The sequence below is a fragment of the Blennius ocellaris genome, assembly GCF_963422515.1.
Source record: "Blennius ocellaris genome assembly, chromosome: 7".
In the NCBI taxonomy this organism is placed as follows: Eukaryota; Metazoa; Chordata; class Actinopteri; order Blenniiformes; family Blenniidae; genus Blennius; species Blennius ocellaris.
The window spans coordinates 13743022-13760266 of NC_137656.1; the positions used below are offsets into that span (position 1 = coordinate 13743022).

The window sequence follows — 17245 nt, forward strand, 5'->3', positions numbered from 1 at the left end:
AGCAGATTATCAAGTATTTCTTAATCCTATTTATGTCTCTCCACCAATCTTTCTTTCTTCTTTCTTGACAAATTGAACTTCTTCTCCTTCTTTCCCTCTCTCATCTGTCTGTCTCCCTTTACTGGATCCCTCCGTCCTTCTTCCCCCTGGATCGATAGATTACTTCCTGTGCTGAGCAGGGTGGCAGCATAGTTTAGAGACCATGGGGCTCATGTTACTCGTCATCTGTGAGTGTGTGTTGGTGTGTGTGCACGTATCATGAAGGGCTTGAGGGGTCACAGAGGCCTTCAGGGTCAACAGTGTTGACAGTTTTTGCCCTGAAAGCTGAGTGACTGATTCGCTGACTGCACTGATAAAAATCCACCCAAAGAAGAGGGTTTACATGAGAGAGTTTCTGTGTTTTTTCATCAATAAGGTGCAAATTTGAGGCGTTACACAATATCTCAAAACCAAGCACCTTTTTCCACTAGGATGTGACACTAACAGAGACAGAGGGAGTAAATCTACCAAATGTGCTGTAAGTACACCAGCCCAACAAACAGGGAACACTTTCCTGTAGATTTGACCTCATATCTTCCTTGGCCATCATCGCCATTGAAGAACATCTAAACCAATATTTCAGCCTGACATCTCTGACTGCTGCCAGCAATCATCAAACCACAAAATCCTCCTCAATCTGTTAACAAGTGATCCAATTGTTCCTCTCTGGGAACAAGTCAACCAAGTTGTTTTAACAAACTGACTGACAGGCCCTGATGTTCTTAAATCCTATAATAACCCCTCTACGTCTATTGCCGTGGGCTACATGTAGCAGTAAATGGCTTCAGTTTGTCTGAGGTGTACCCAGACAGCCAAGGAGAGATCAATACAGTCACTCACCGTTGTCGTTTTAACTTACCTCCAGTGGAGCCTCCTGCCATAAAACTCAAGATCCCAAACCCCCAAGCCCCCACAACCCAACTGGTGTCACAGCTGCCATGTGAAAAGCTTAAGAATGGACGGTCCACATGGATATATATTCCACAATGTGTGACATTATGTCTCATACACAATCACTGGTGTGTAGTATTTGTAGTTGTGCTGTCACTATTTCTGTCACTGAAACAGTTTCATCTCAGAATCTCTGCAGAATGCTTCAGTGCTGCTTTTTGGCTGAAGTGCTGTTGATTAAATGTTTTTGGCCTTCTGAACTACTGTAGGTCACGTATGCTAAGAGGGGAAAAACACACATCAGCCCTCCTGTTTAGGATTAGAAAACTGATGTTTTTGCATCAGCCAGTGTATACATTTCCATCATGGCTTCAGGCTTTGGATGCTCAAAATGGAAAGATGTTTAAATTTCCCAATGCAACCACTGTATGATGACAGATCACATTTGCTCAGTCTTACAAAGCATCTCATTTCCACCTCTCCTATGTAACTCTATAATGAGGCAGGCTGAGCTGTGCTGACTGAAGGTCACTGATTTCACAGTGCCTTTGTTCACAAGCTGTGCTTTCTGATTGGATGTCATATTGTGTGTGCTGTCTTGACAAAAGCAGCTGTTGAAACACACTAAATGGCATTTGTTACAGTACACAGAACTCATCAAGAATTAGATGAGCCATAGTGTTGAGTGGCGTCTGGGGCAAACCTGTACATCTTTACTGTCAACACTTGTTACATCTGTCATGTGTATTTTTGTTTGTTTGTTGTTTTTTTTAATGTGATCTAAGATCATTTACAGAAGTTTGCAAAATGTGAAAATATTTCTGGATCCAATTTTCCTCTGAAGAATAGGTAATAAAAACAATATATTCCGCAAATAATCTGGACATCAACACCACACAGAGCAACAAAATGCAGCTACAATTAATCAGATAGAAGCACATTAAACACTCTAGCTTGGGGAACAGCAAGGACCACCAGCGGGCGGTGAAGGTGGCACAGGACATCACAAACACACCGCTCTGCAGTCATTTACACTGACCATCTACGAAAGAAGCCTTGATCAAAAATGAACCTGCTAACTTGTTCTTCCTATTGCCCTTCAAGATACTGCTGCTTTAAAATCAAATTCTGTTCTGTTCTGATTTTGATTTAACCAAACTATAAAACTATAAATGAACTAAAGATGAAAATTGAAAGGACACATGCACATTTTAGACACACATTTGTAACCTCCTATTGATTGATCCATTTACTGCTGCCGTACTGGGAGTCACAGCAACAGTCAGCAGGACTGTGTGGATAGGTGGAAATGTGTTGGAGGTAAATCACCTCCTGTAAGTAGCTGTTTCGCAAAGACTCTCTTTAAGGAGACATGTCAGACATGTTTGATTACTTTGAGTTTTTAACATACTAAAACACATTACACTACTGCTTATTTATCAAACAGCAAAAGTATAAAATGTACTTTTTGTCCAGAGTTTATTTGAATTAACAGACAACATTAAATTACTGCCCTTGTAAAGAAGCTCATACATGTGTGAGAAGTACTTTTTTTTCTCCAAACAGTTTACAAGTAAGTCAGAGTACAGCACAGGCACCTGAAAGCTTTTTGTGCTCATTGTTGTTTGGGAACATTGTACTAACCATATCATGAGGTGGGATTTGTCCACATCATGAAGGTTGTTTTTCACCAAGCACAAAGAGCCTGTTAATGACAGACTAAACTACCCAGACAAGATCTCAGCCACAATAAACAGAAACTGTCATTTAAATACTGTCTTCAGGGCTAAAAATCGTAAAACTTTTCTTTGAATTAACCACTTTTTGTTTTACAACAAAGCCAAGAGGCTCAATTACACTGTGAGTAAAGATTGCAACAGGTAAAGAGCTTTTACCTGTCATTAAAAACAGATAAATAGACATTGACTGGCAGTTTTAGTGTCTTTATCTGTGCCACCCACCTCCCAGTCATGACCTGAACTTTGAAAGCAGCACAATATAATTTATTGACTGTTAACCTTGTTTTCGCCCCCACCAGACTGTGTGGAGCTGCAGTCTCCCTCCACCAGTTTAAACACCAGTTTCATGTCCATTAACAGTGTCGGGTCTCGACCTGACCCCACTTATGCCTTCACCTCTGCTGTCCATCTCTTCCTCCCTTCCTCCCTTCCTCCTTCCACCGATGCATCTTCCCGTTTTTACCCATGTCATTCCCAGTGGACCCTCTGCCATCTCCCCCTCCTTTCACATCTCACACACAAACACGTGCAGGCCGATGGTGGACTTCGGCTTAACGTTATTTAAAATGATCTGACCTTGGGACCTTTTGCGTTAATGATCCTCGGCCCCTCCCGATGCAAAAACACACACACCCTGACAGACAATAACCCGAGCTCTTGTGTTGTTGTTTTTCTCTTTGCTATGTCGATATGAGCTCAAGAGAGGTAGGCAGAAAATAATTAGACTATGTGAACCGTCATAAACTAACAGCCTTATTTCCTGAGAGCAAGAATTCCTCCAAAGAGAGGAATTCAGAGACAATGTTCTTATTGAGCCGGTCATTGTTTGGATCTGTCTGCACTGACAAAATGGCTGCTTCACATCTAATAATGACGGTGCAGCTTCAGATTCAGTTTGAGAGTGAAAGTAAAATGGTAGTATGTGAGCGCACATAAAAATCTCACTCTATATTTGTTATTTTTATTTACAATTAGCTGCCTCTGTCTATGAGACTACAATTAAAAATCTTCAGTAATGTTTTCTCTGAATGGAAACATTTTTTTATTATTATTATTCCGTTGCTCATAAACATCAGATTAAATACAAATAAATAATAACAAGATATTATGAGATTTATATAAAAGTTTTGTTTTGAGTGATCTGAACCAATAACAAGGTCATTCGCCTTTTGACAAAAACAGTTTTTTGGTGCTGTGGGAATTTGTCTCCATTTATTCATAGAATAAATATTGTAAAATGTATGCAGAAATCCTAATTCAATTACAAAAATCATTAAACAAACTACATTTAAAAGCATCACAACGATAACTGACAGTAACAATGTTTTGTTAAAAGCCTGACAAGTTAACCTCGAGAGAGGTTGATAAAACTTTCATCAGGCTGCAGCCATTTGTAATGTGCACTTATACAAAAGGATGAAAAAGGCATTTGATCCTCATGTAACCCGTTTTAATTCAAATCATATTTTCCTCTTTGCACCCATCACCACTGAGAAATAATTCACTAAAATGTGACATAGCATGTTTTTACTGAGCACAGGATCTGTCATGCTCAACCACACACGCACGCACACACACACACACACACACACACACACACACACACACACACACACACACACACACACACACACACACACACACACACACACACACACACACACACACACACACACACACACACACACACACACACACACACACACACAGCATGGTTGTGCTGATCCTAGCTGTCTATTGGTGAAAGGCTGGGTGCAGCCTCGACAGGCCACCAGTGCTTTATAGGGCAGACCATCATACATTTTCACCCCTGCAGTCGATTTAAGTCTTGATAATCTATGACAATTAACAAGCTTGATGTTGCATGTGATGGCTGATCTTCTAACTTGCACAGACACAAAATATTTCAACCTGAAAAGACTCACAAACATGGGTATGTGTTAGAAGAGCTTTATTGTCTTAAGAAGTTATTTGGCGTTCAGACGCCATTGGAAGATTGCGACAGTAATGGATGCATGCACGCCGTGATCTCGGATTAGTCTTCCCTCTGGAGTCTAGACACTGGTGGTGGCGAGGAAGAGGAGGATGAGATGGGAAGTTCAGGTAGGGTTTGGATTCAGACTGGATGATGAGTGTTGATGGGGGCTTTGGGGGATGCGAGACCCGGTGGAGGAGGGGTGGAGGTGGGGAGCGATGCAGCTGGAACAGCTGAGGCTTGAACGTGAGGACTCATGAGGCGGAAACTGGCTGATGGCTGGGCGGAGGCGATCTGCGGTAGGGATTGGCTTCTGCGAGTGGGTGTGCCTGGAGACGAGCTGTGGTTGGACGATGGCTAAAGGTTGGTCTTCCAGGTTGAATTATCACTTTAAGCTCCATAACACACAATCCATAAAATGCTTGTTTCACTTGAAGAATATGGAATAGCTGATCATGCAAAATTATGGGGGGGGAGTTTCTGTTGATACTTTGGACAAATCTACAATGGAACATGTGATTTCAAACATCTGAAAATATTTAAATGCTTGTTTATGATTTTGTCAGCTAATAAGGTGCTGAAAAAGAAGAGTGAAATAAGACCAGCCTCTAGTAGAGATGCTACTAGTGTTGTGGTGCAACTTATATCTCTATTGTACGTCGTAGGTCTTCCTATGTTTTCGGTATCTCTTATAGTGTTCTTGTTCTTCGGAAGAATCTATTCTAAAGCTCAGATATCTTCGATACTTCTTTTTTGGCATATCATACTCCATAATATTACATTAAATTCTATGTTTGTGGGGGTCTCAGCACTACATCCAACAATTCCATAGTGAATGGAAACAACAATGCACACAAAACCATCATTGGAATATTCCCTTTTGTGCCTTATTTAGCTCATGGTGTTATTCTTTGTTGATCACCTGCAACACACACACACACACACACACACACACACACACACACACACACACACACACACACACACACACACACACACACACACACACACACACACACACACACACACACACACACACACACACACACACAATACTAAGACACATTTTACTTGCATAAACATGTTATTTAGTACGCTTCATGGAGGATCTCAGTAAATTAGGCCCCCTAGAGTGAACAATTAACGCATAAGTCTTTGGATTGTGGGAGGGCTCTGGAATACCCAGAGAAAACCAACACAGGAAGAACATACAAAGCCCCCAAGAGCCCAGAATCAAATCATCTTACTGTGACTCTAACCACTCCACCACCGTGCATTCTGCCCACAGCATGTATGAGTCAAAGCACAGCATGTTTTTTTTGGACTCAGTCGCTCTCAGACATAAACAAACAAACTCTCTCAGGTTCACCCCCTCGATCTGTCAACTGCACTGCAGCCTGATATGAGGGCAGGGACATAGGAAATGAACCACGTCAACCAGTATTGTAATGCAGCCTGGGCGACCACGTGAGAGGCAGGATAACTACTGTATTTTGTGCTCATGGGAAATCAATTGTGAATTCACAATACATGGTCTTCAGGCTTGAGGTCATGTTTTGTTTAGGGAAATGTATTGAAGAAATGCATGTGTGTGTCTGTGTGTGTATGCCTGCATGTGTGCATCTGTGAGAAATTCTCCTGTGGAGTTGGATGCGTCCTTTCTGTCCTGGTCTTTCATCAGCTTCCAACTTTCAACAGCAGTGATAGGTTTGCGCATGTTTAATCATTGACATGAAGGGAATATTTGGAGTGTACACACACACACACACACACACACACACACACACACACACACACACACACACACACACACACACACACACACACACACACACACACACACACACACACACACACACACACACACACTGCATTGAGAAGCAGCTATTTGATAATGTCCACATATACATGATTAATTTGGATGTGTTACGGGCTGCTCATTGTTATTTTGTTCCACAAAAATCACTTCATAGTGTTTTGTCATCCGTTGAGATATTTGACAATATAATTTCAAACAACAGGAAATGTTTTCACATGGAAAGATACCGGTATCTGTCAGAACTGAAGGGACATTCATCCCATTAAATTCCACCCAGAATATGCCACTAATGTCAAAATTTTAATACAAACCATAACTTTTTTAGATCCTGAATAGACAACTATATCATGGATTGTTTTTTAAATAATAATTTATCTGTTCCTGAATAAAAATTTGAAATTATAGACTAATTAACTGTTTGTTAATCTGACACAAAGTTTGGGTATTTTATCCCTGTTCAAACTTCGGCTTGTGAATAAATCTAGCCTGGATGCCAGAATCTGCAGAAAATCATATTTTTCTTTATTGTGTTGATAAATCAATTAATTGATTTTGTGAAAATAGTTCAGGAAAATTTGCTTTGGAGTGTTGCATTTTAATATCTGGTCTCAGTGCTTTTAACAAAATAAAAAACAAAAACAAACAAACAACAAAGCTCTAATCAAGTATAAGTTGGTTTTCAATAAGTCACATTTGACTAGAATATCAGTAACGTCAATAACTCAGGACACACATTTATTCTCGCATCACAAAGGAGTGAGTTGGGTTTTACAGAGTGTATTTGAAAATGCTCACAATAGTTTATATCAGCATTATAATGCTGTTGTGGGAAGAAAACCCACAGTCCTCATTATTTTGTGTCAGAATAAAATATCTAAGAAGAGGCGCAGCATTCTGCATGACATGAATCAAATGAGCGTCTCACAAAGTTTAAAACAAAGGTGTTTCTTTTTTCTCCACAGACATTTCCACAGCAGGAGCAAGGAGCAGTTGAGGGATGTTCATACAAAGTTTAGGAATTAATGACAAATAAAACATTTAAACACTGAGTTTTGTAAATGATGCTACTGTAACATGGCATTGCACACATACAAAGAAACCAACCCTCTGATGCAGTAAGCATTCAGGCTACATTAAGGGGTTAAAGGTGATTAAAAACAAACCTTCAAAGTGAGTGTGTATGTACCTGCAAATGTATTTCTCATTGAGGGATGCAGTGTGTGCGAGAGAGAAACGAGTTCAGTTTGCTTTTGGCGCTCTATAGATTAAGAGAAGTAGCAGCAACGTCATGAAGGCTTTTCTGAAGCCGACAAACTCAGTGGACTGTTTTCACTGTTTTAATTAGGAACTAATCACTTCTCAATTCTGTTGTCAAAACAAACCATTTCTCTGTAAAAGGGCTGGGCTGAGTGTGACTCACGCCATCCAATCTCCCTTCTGTTTTATGAGGCTTCTTATTGTTACTGCAGTTCTGCATTCAAATTGGTATGATGTGTGAAACACGAAATTTAATATCCATTGGGATTTTTTTTTACAATTTCCATACAGAAAAATCTACAATTTTCCTTTATTACATTATAGTATTATCATTGAATCTGGATTTTTTTGTGCGTGTGTGTGTTTGTTTCTGAATACATTTTTAATTTGCGCCAGCTCCCCTCCAGCTTTGGAGAAATACACTCTGATGGTTGTTATTTCTTGACTGCATCATTAAAAGCTGTAGAGCCTGACCTAAAAAAGATTTTTTTTTAAATAAAACTGCATTCAAACTGCTGATGAACTACCTAAAGCACATTCTCTCGACTTGGCTCTGTAATGGGACTCTTACAGGCTTAGTCACTTATTTTTCACAGGTGGAGATTTTCGAACATGTTTTTAAACAAGACGATCCAAGTTAACGCTACAAGAGCCACCACTTCTGCACCTCGTACATTTTTCTGAACACTACAACCCTATCCAAGCTTAACTTGGCTACACCTCTTGCACTTCTTTGCACAGTGAGAATTGTTGTCTCTGGCCTCACTCGAAAGTGGAGCAACTTGTCAAAACACAGAGTGGTCCATCAAAAATACAACTTCCAACTCCATACAGATCTTTCAGCTTATATAATGTCAATCTGTTTATTATTTTTGGGTGCGTGTGTGTGTATGTGTGTGTGTGTGTGTGTGTGTGTGTGTGTGTATATATATAAAAAAGGGACCAAAAATCTTAAAAAACAACAAAAAAATGCTGATTGAACTTTGAGCAGTTTGAGTCACGTCAGATGATTTCGTCAACATCACCGTTGCCATTCCAACGTAGTCTCTGATTGGCCACGTCAGTAGACCTATTGAAATCAAGGACACTATAGTGGGTGATCATATTGGGATACACATAATGAAAGTTCATGACAAAGAGAAAGTCAACAAATCTGTTGGAAAACCCAATATGAAAGATGATGAGATGATCGGTCACAAATCCAGTGCTGTGGGACAAACGGCAAAGAACAGCCAAAGAGATGAAAAAATGGTCGCAAAACCTAAGAATGCAATAACGAAATTCTTATATTAGAAATTCCTTTTAGCAGAACAACAGTGGGCATCTCAAGGATGATTTGCACCTAACTTTTAAATGCGTTAAACAAAAACAATAAAAACAATTAAAAAAAATAAGAACACACTGTTTTTTTTATTCTAAACCAAGTTGATCACATTTTGCATGTTCGATCGATACATTGGCATGAAATAGTGCAGTAGACCCAACCCATCCAGCATTAATTTAAGCAAATGTGGTAAATGCATGTTTTTTATTGTGTCTTCCAGACAAAATGAACAGTGTAGTAGATCAGACCAGATAGTAGATCAGCTTCCGCCTGTGCAGCACAATGTCAAGTTTGCTTGTGTTTTTACACGCATAGACCATCAGAATATCAGGTCCTTGTTGACTGAAGTTTAATAAACACAAATGCATGCGCAAACACAAGCTTTCTCTTAGCTCAACCTTCATACAACATGTTTTAGGTTTGTCCAGTTTGTTCATTTTTACTGGGTTGATGCTCAAACTCAAACCTTCCCTGAGGCCCTGTGTGTAATTCTGGTGTGGTTTTCAGTTTTCTTCAAGGTTATTTCCCAATTCTTTTGTTATTCCCACATCGTTCTCGGTTTTCCATCTCTCCGGTGTTCTTTCCTCACATCTTATCAAATCCATTCGTTTTTCTCTCGAGTACTGTTATCTAATCATGTTTTTGTGAACTTCTCTGACATTGGTCAGTACTGTCCTGTCGTCTCATGCCCTGAATCCCACCTGTGTCTCATTCTGTTCTATTTCCCTCCCGTGCTCTTCCCTGTCACACTCAAGCCTGCATCTGGGTCGTCCTCTTCCATAGATATTGTAACCTCTGACATACCTCTTGCGTTACACTCTCTCAATGAATGGAAATTCAGGCAAAAATAAGTTCATTAGAGTAGTTTGAATGAATGTTTAGTTGGGTTTAGGATTGATGTCAATTGTCTGCACTTAAAGGTTATCAGTAAAAAAAGAGAACGTACTAATAAAGCATTTATATGATAAAGTTATACGCTCCTCCCCCTTGAACTGCAACCTTATCGTGGTGGGGGAGTTTGAGCACCCGAATGACCCTCGGAGCTATGTTGCCGGGGGGCTTGCCCCCCCAGTAGGGTCTCCCAAGGCAAACAGGTCCGAGGCGACGGGTCAGACTAAAAGCAGTTCACAAGACCCCATGGACACACTCACGAGGAAAAAGGTGACGTCGCCCGGTTTGGCGCAGCCGGGGCCACACCCTGGAGCCAGGCCCGGGGTGGAGGCTCGCACGCGAGCGCCTGGTGGCCGCGTTCTTGCCCGCGGGACTCGGCCGGGCTCAGCCCGAAGGGACGACGCGGGCCCCTCTTCCTCATCCTCCTGTGGACCCACCACCCACAGAGGCTGCCGTAGGGGTCGGGTGCAATGTGGATTGGGTGGCAGTCGACGGCAGGGGCCTCGATGACCCGATCCCCGGACACGGACTCTGGCTTTTGGGACATGGAATGTGACCTCGCTGGGGGGGAAGGAGCCCGAGCTTGTGAGGGAGGTTGAGAGATACCGGCTAGATATAGTCGGGCTCACCTCCACTCACAGCTTGGACTCTGGAACCCAGCTCCTCGACAGGGGCTGGATACTCCACTTCTCTGGAGTTGCCCGCGGTGTAAGGCGGCGGGCTGGAGTGGGCTTGCTTATTGCCCCACAGCTCAGCCGTCATGTGTTGGAGTTCACCCCGGTGAACGAGAGGGTTGCGTCCCTACGCCTACAAGTAGGGGACAGGTCTCTGACTGTTGTTTTGGCCTATGCACCGAACAGCAGTTCAGAGTACCCAACCTTCTTGGAGTCCCTGGGAGGGGTGCTGGATAGTGCCCCAACTGGGGACTCCATTGTTCTCCTGGGGGACTTCAACGCCCACGTGGGCAATGACAGCGAGACTTGGAAGGGGGTGATTGGGAGGAACGGCCTCCCCGATCTGAACCCGAGTGGTGTTCTGTTATTGGACTTCTGTGCCAGTCACAGCTTGTCCATAACGAACACCATGTTCGAGCACAGGGGTGTCCATAAGTGCACATGGCACCAGGACACCCTAGGCCGGAGGTCAATGATAGAGTTTGTGGTCGTGTCATCTGATCTCTGGCCGCGTGTCTTGGACACTCGGGTAAAGAGAGGGGCAGAGCTGTCAACTGATCACCACCTGGTGGTGAGTTGGATGCGCTGGACTGGGAGGAGGCCGGATAGACTCGGCAGGCCCAAACGTGTTGTGAGGGTCTGCTGGGAACATCTGGCCGAGCCTTCCGTCCGCGCAGCCTTCAACTCCCACCTCCGGGAGAGCTTCTCACAGATCCCGAGGGAGGTTGGAGACATTGAGTCCGAGTGGACCATGTTCTCAACTTCCATTGTCGAAGCTGCTGCTCGGAGCTGTGGCCGCAGGGTCTCTGGCGCCTGTCGTGGCGGCAATCCCCGAACCCGGTGGTGGACACCGGAAGTAAGGGATGCCGTCAAGCTGAAGAAGGAGTCCTACCGGGCACTGTTAGCTCATAGGACTCCCGAGGCAATCGACAGGTACCGGCAGGCCAAGCGAGCCGCAGCCCGGGCTGTGGTGGAGGCAAAAACTCGGGTCTGGGAGGAGTTCGGAGAGGCCATGGAGGAGGACTTTCGGTCGGCCTCGAGGAAATTCTGGCAAACCGTCCGGCGCCTCAGGCGGGGGAAGCAGTTCTCCACCAACACTGTTTACAGTGGAAGTGGGGAGCTGTTGACCTCAACTGGGGACATTGTTGGGCGGTGGAAGGAATACTTCGAGGACCTCCTCAATCCCACCACCACGTCTTCCATTGAGGAAGCAGAGACTGGGTTCTCAGAGGTGGACTCGTCCATTTCCCAAGCTGAAGTCACCGAGGTTGTTGTGAAGCTCCTCGGTGGCAAGGCACCGGGAGTGGATGAGATTCGCCCAGAGTTCCTTAAGTCTCTGGATGTGCAGGGACTGTCGTGGCTGACTCGTCTCTGCAACATCGTGTGGCGGGCGGGGACAGTACCTCTGGACTGGCAGACCGGGGTGGTGGTCCCTCTCTTTAAGAAGGGGGATCGGAGGGTGTGTTCCAACTACAGAGGGATCACACTCCTCAGCCTCCCCGGGAAAGTCTATTCCAGGGTACTGGAGAGGAGGGTCCGGCTGTTAGTCGAACCTCGGATCCAAGACGAACAATGCGGTTTTCGTCCTGGTCGTGGAACACTGGACCAGCTCTATACCCTCCACCAGGTGCTTGAGGGTTCGTGGGAGTTCGCCCAACCAGTCCACATGTGTTTTGTGGATCTGGAGAAGGCGTTCGACCGCGTCCCCCGAGATGTCCTGTGGGGGGTGCTCCGGGAGTACGGAGTCCGGGGTCCCTTGTTGTGGGCTGTTCGGTCCTTGTATTCCCGGAGCAGGAGTCTGGTTCGCATTGCCGGCAGTAAGTCGGACCTGTTTCCTGTGCACGTTGGCCTCCGGCAGGGGTGTCCTTTGTCACCGGTTCTGTTCATCATATATATGGACAGAATTTCGAGGCACAGCCGGGGGCCAGAGGGGGTCCGGTTTGGGGACCACAGAATCTCATCTCTGCTATTTGCGGATGATGTGGTTCTGTTGGCCCCATCAAGCCTGGATCTCCAGCGTGCACTGACACGGTTCGCAGCCGAGTGTGAAGCAGCTGGGATGAGGATCAGCACCTCTAAATCCGAGGCCATGGTTCTCGACCGGAAAAAGGTGGCTTGCCCCCTCCAGGTCGGTGGAGTGCCCTTGTCCCAAGTGGAGGAGTTTAAGTATCTTGGGGTCTTGTTCACGAGTGGGGGAAAGATGGAGCGTGAGATCGACAGGCGGATCGGTGCAGCGTCTGCAGTCATGCGGACGTTGTATCGGTCCGTCGTGGTGAAGAAGGAGCTGAGCCAAAAAGCGAAGCTCTCGATTTACCGGTCGATCTTCGTTCCTACCCTCACCTATGGTCATGAACTATGGGTCATGACCGAAAGAACGAGATCTCGGATACAAGCGGCTGAAATGAGCTTCCTCCGTAGGGTGGCTGGGCGTACCCTTAGAGATAGGGTGAGGAGCTCAGTCACCAGGGAGGAGCTCGGAGTAGAGCCGCTGCTCCTCCACATCGAGAGGAGCCAGCTGAGGTGGCTCGGGCATCTATTTCGGATGCCCCCCGGACGCCTCCCGAGGGAGGTGTTTCGGGCATGTCCCTCCGGTAGGAGGCCTCGGGGCAGACCCAGGACACGCTGGAGGGACTATGTCTCTTGGCTGGCCTGGGAACGCCTTGGGGTGCCACCGGAGGAGCTGGAGGAAGTGTCTGGGGCGAGGGAAGTCTGGGCAAATCTGCTCGGACTGCTGCCTCCGCGACCCGGCCCCGGATAAAGCGGTAGCCAATGGATGGATGGATGGATGGTTATACGCTCAGAATTTGTAGTCGCATTTTAGCAAGTATCGAACTGACTTGGTACAGCTCTATTGGAAGATACTGCAAAATTATATGGGGCTGCATTCAACTGTTTTGTGAAGTACCCCGCTGGCATGCAGCTGTGCATTAGTGCTGAACTTGGCACAGAACTACTCACAATGAGATTTGTGAGGCAAAGACTCTGACTCCGTTTGAAAGAAATGTGTTTGAAATAACATGATCACAGTTATGTTTGGCTGTTCTGGACAGCCGCAGGCAAAAACTGGGTGAAAAGGTTACGATCACAGTGAAGGGGGAGACGAGAGACTGGAGAGTTGCTTGAATGACAATGATGGGGAAAGTTTTCAGACTTTGTACGGTTCACAAAGAGAGTGGCCTAATAAAAGAAAGAGTTATTGCCAAGGATTCTCACATTCACACAAGGTTGACCAAATCCGTGTGTTGCATGTGTGTGAAAGCATGATTACCAGTATTGGAGAGCTATTTTGAGCATCAGAAGGTGTGTGGGATCTCATCTCCTCACCGCCAGTCAAACATATCTCATTTCAGATTGCTTCCCTGGTGTTCTCACCTTATAAACATGGCTGCAGTGATTTTATATGCTTATCTTCCTCTGCTCATACAGGACCATCTTCAGTGATCAGCAATGATGATGACTCAGCCTCTCCTCTTCATCACGTCTCCAACGGCAGCAACACTCCTTCCTCCTCAGAGATGGGTCCTGACGCTGTAATCATTGGCATGACCAAGATCCCTGTTATAGAAAACCCACAGTACTTCAGGAGCACCAACAGCCTCTTGAAGACGGACACATGTGAGTAAAACAAAAGCGTTCCCAGGCTCAGGTTCACTGCTTGTGTACAAAAACCAACACGTTTATTAGTCAGATATTAGCCTGTCTGCACATTAACTTCACATGTGTGGCACACAAAGGTGATACATCTCCTCTTGTTGTCATGGAGTCCTGAAGTCTGTGTGTGTGTGCGTGTGTGCATACGTGCGTGCATCCATTCATAAATTCAAGATTTCCATGTGTGACTCATACACCTGCATTTGCAGCAAAGAGCCACAAGCTCTGAAACAGTTGGTTCTGAGTCACAAAAGCAAGACTGTTGAATTTGGTTTTTGACAATACCTCAATGCATCTCTCCACAAACAAAAGTGTTTGCTTCAGAATCAGCTGAATGTAATAGAAGAGCAACAAGAAATTTGGAAGGAGAAAGAGAAAATATACAGTATGTGAAGAAAGAGAGAAATATGGGAGGAAGAAAAAAGAGAACGGAAAAAAAAACCTCAGACAAATCGACAGACAGAGAGCACACAAGGATATTGATCTGGTCCATCAACATGACATTATGATTATTGACAAGTCACTTCTATGGGCTTTGGCCTTGTGTTGCAGTAAATTATGGATGTGTGTGTGTGTGTGTGTGTGTGTGTGTGTGTGTGGGGGGGGGGGGGGGGGTTTCTAATATACTACAGTCATTACAACTATTACTCTGTGTGCTTCTTTCACTTATAGACAAGCGACATCAATACAGAGAGATGCTAACAGATTATTTGGCACTTGGCCTTTTCAAACCAACACAATAGCCTCTGATGGAGACAGTTTGGCAAAGTGGCACTAAGATGGGTGCCAGGAACTGAATTCTTTTTAAAGACTGGGCCAAACCAGCGTGTGTCTGGTAATGTTAAATCCAGGGAACCAACCAGAAGCGTGTATGCACTTCTGCTCAAATCATTGGACAATAGCTCTCCAGGCAGCAATAGAGCAACAATATGATTACGAGAAATGTTGCAAACTTTCATCTGTGCAACTTTCACAATAACGACGTCAGATCACTTAACAAGCTCTGAAAGCCTGCAACACTACATCATGGAGTTACTGTAAGGAGTGAATTCGAAAGATCACTACTGGATCACTTTTTTGTTAAAGGTTTGTTTAATAGTTCATATAAAGTCTCTTTTTTTTAAATTATCTATTTAAAAATAGTTGTTTAAGGAAATGGAAAATGTGAACAATCAATTGCAGTGCATTTTCAGTTAGTGTGAGATCAAGTACCAAATGTTGCAAAATAGGACTTTTTAAAAGAGAAAATATTTCAGCTGCTCCATTCAAGGGTCGTCACAGTCGATCATGTGATCCACTTTTCCACACAAGTGGCTCTAAATCAGGTATGATCCAAGGTTTTTCAGTGCAATCTCATGTGAAATGGCCACATCTCCTCCGTAGTAATGATCACTGTGACGTGGCAGTGGTCATATATGCTTTGACACAGGTGGGCATTGTTTTAAACCAAGATCACAGACATATGGAGATGGTGCAGCCACTGCACCATAACAGGCTTTTGACATTTTACATTGTCTCTTAATCTTTTTTCAATTTCTTCTGCTCTTAGCGTCTTTGGCTCCACTGCACAACAAGCTGAAAAATAAGCCCTAACCACAAGTTTGTGCAACTCTTTTAAAAACCTTTCTGCAACATTTATTGGAATTAAAAAAAAAAAAAAATCCAGATTGAGGTCCAATCTGCCTAAAAACTGAAGGTTGTTTTTCAAAAGTTTTGTTCTGGTTTTAATCAGATTCATATGCTGAACTGTTGCGTGGCCAGGTACAATAAGGACACAGTGACTCCCTGCAGGCTTGTTTCAGTCCTCAGACATCAAGGTATTAATATTCCCATCAAACTATGGCAATTAGATGAAAGTTATAACTTCTTGAAGGACACCAGTTTTGACGTACGAAATACCTGGATGGCCTTCAGCAGTAGCCCCAAAGTAGAATGTGTCTTTATTCATCTCTGTTGTGTTACACCTTCTTGGATTCGTGTGCATTATCTCTCAGTTCTTCCACCAGTTGTATCCCAGGAGAGCTTTTGAGGTTTGCATTTGCCTGTATCCAGGGAATGGGGATTAACGTTGTACTGGAAAATCTTATTCACCAGACAACACGTGCTCACAGTATTCGAAAACACCCATTTAGACACACATAGAGCGTACACAGTTACAAAAATTTAGGTTACATTTCGCTACGGTTCCTGACAGGATGGCATTTAGTTGGGCACGGTGCCAGAGAAGAAGGAGGTGGAAAACAGAGGAGAGAATCAGAGTCAGGGCATTAATTGCTCGAGGACTTTGACAGAGAAACAGTTTGACGTTTCTGGTTGTCTTCTCCTGAAAGCACCTGTCAAACACGATTGTGACTTTCACCTATCGCAATGCTTGGTTCCAACTACCAAACGCACGATTTCCAAGCTGTTCGAGCTGTTTCACGTCAGCATCCGGGGTCATGGAAAGATTTCAGTCAGATGAGAGGAGGAGGAACAGAAGAAGTGGCAGATGGCAAACAGGGAATAATTATGTCCCGAGACATTAATTTCTCTGGTTGTTTATAGGATCCTGATTAAGGAGGATAGGTGCGAGAGAGGACTCTGAAGGGAAAGGGGGAGAGATTGACGGGTAAAGGAAGGAAAGGATGGAAGGCAAGATGCATGATGAAATGTATTGTTCCTCTTCGTGGTAATGTTGTCACAAACAATTGATGAGAAAGACTAATGGGTCAACATAGTAAGATAGATCTGTTAGGTTATCACTAAATAGCAGGAGGGAGAAAACATTTGGGAGCAGAGGGATGTTTCATAAGAAAAGTGAAGATAATATAATGAGAATGGATGGAGTGAAGCTAAATGAGGGGAAATTAATGTAGGTGACAAGCATGGAAGACAGGTACTAATTAGGAGCAACTACAGAGTAAGTGTGGAAAGTTTGACAAACGAGGAATCATATTTCAATCGAGGTTAATTATAGACACCTATTGCTGGGTGCCATGCTCAGGT

The 17245-nt window shown here is 44.1% G+C and overlaps 1 protein-coding gene across 1 annotated transcript in view; it reads left to right on the top strand.

Moving 5' to 3' along the window:
- Positions 1 to 17245, top strand: part of ntrk2a (neurotrophic tyrosine kinase, receptor, type 2a) — a gene marked incomplete at both ends in the record, with an annotated part of 95839 nt that overhangs the window by 52054 nt on the left and 26540 nt on the right. Inside the window, one exon of the mRNA XM_080499600.1 lies at positions 14036 to 14224. Coding sequence (XP_080355726.1) covers positions 14036 to 14224 — 189 coding nt within the window. The remainder of the gene's footprint in view (positions 1 to 14035; positions 14225 to 17245) is intronic.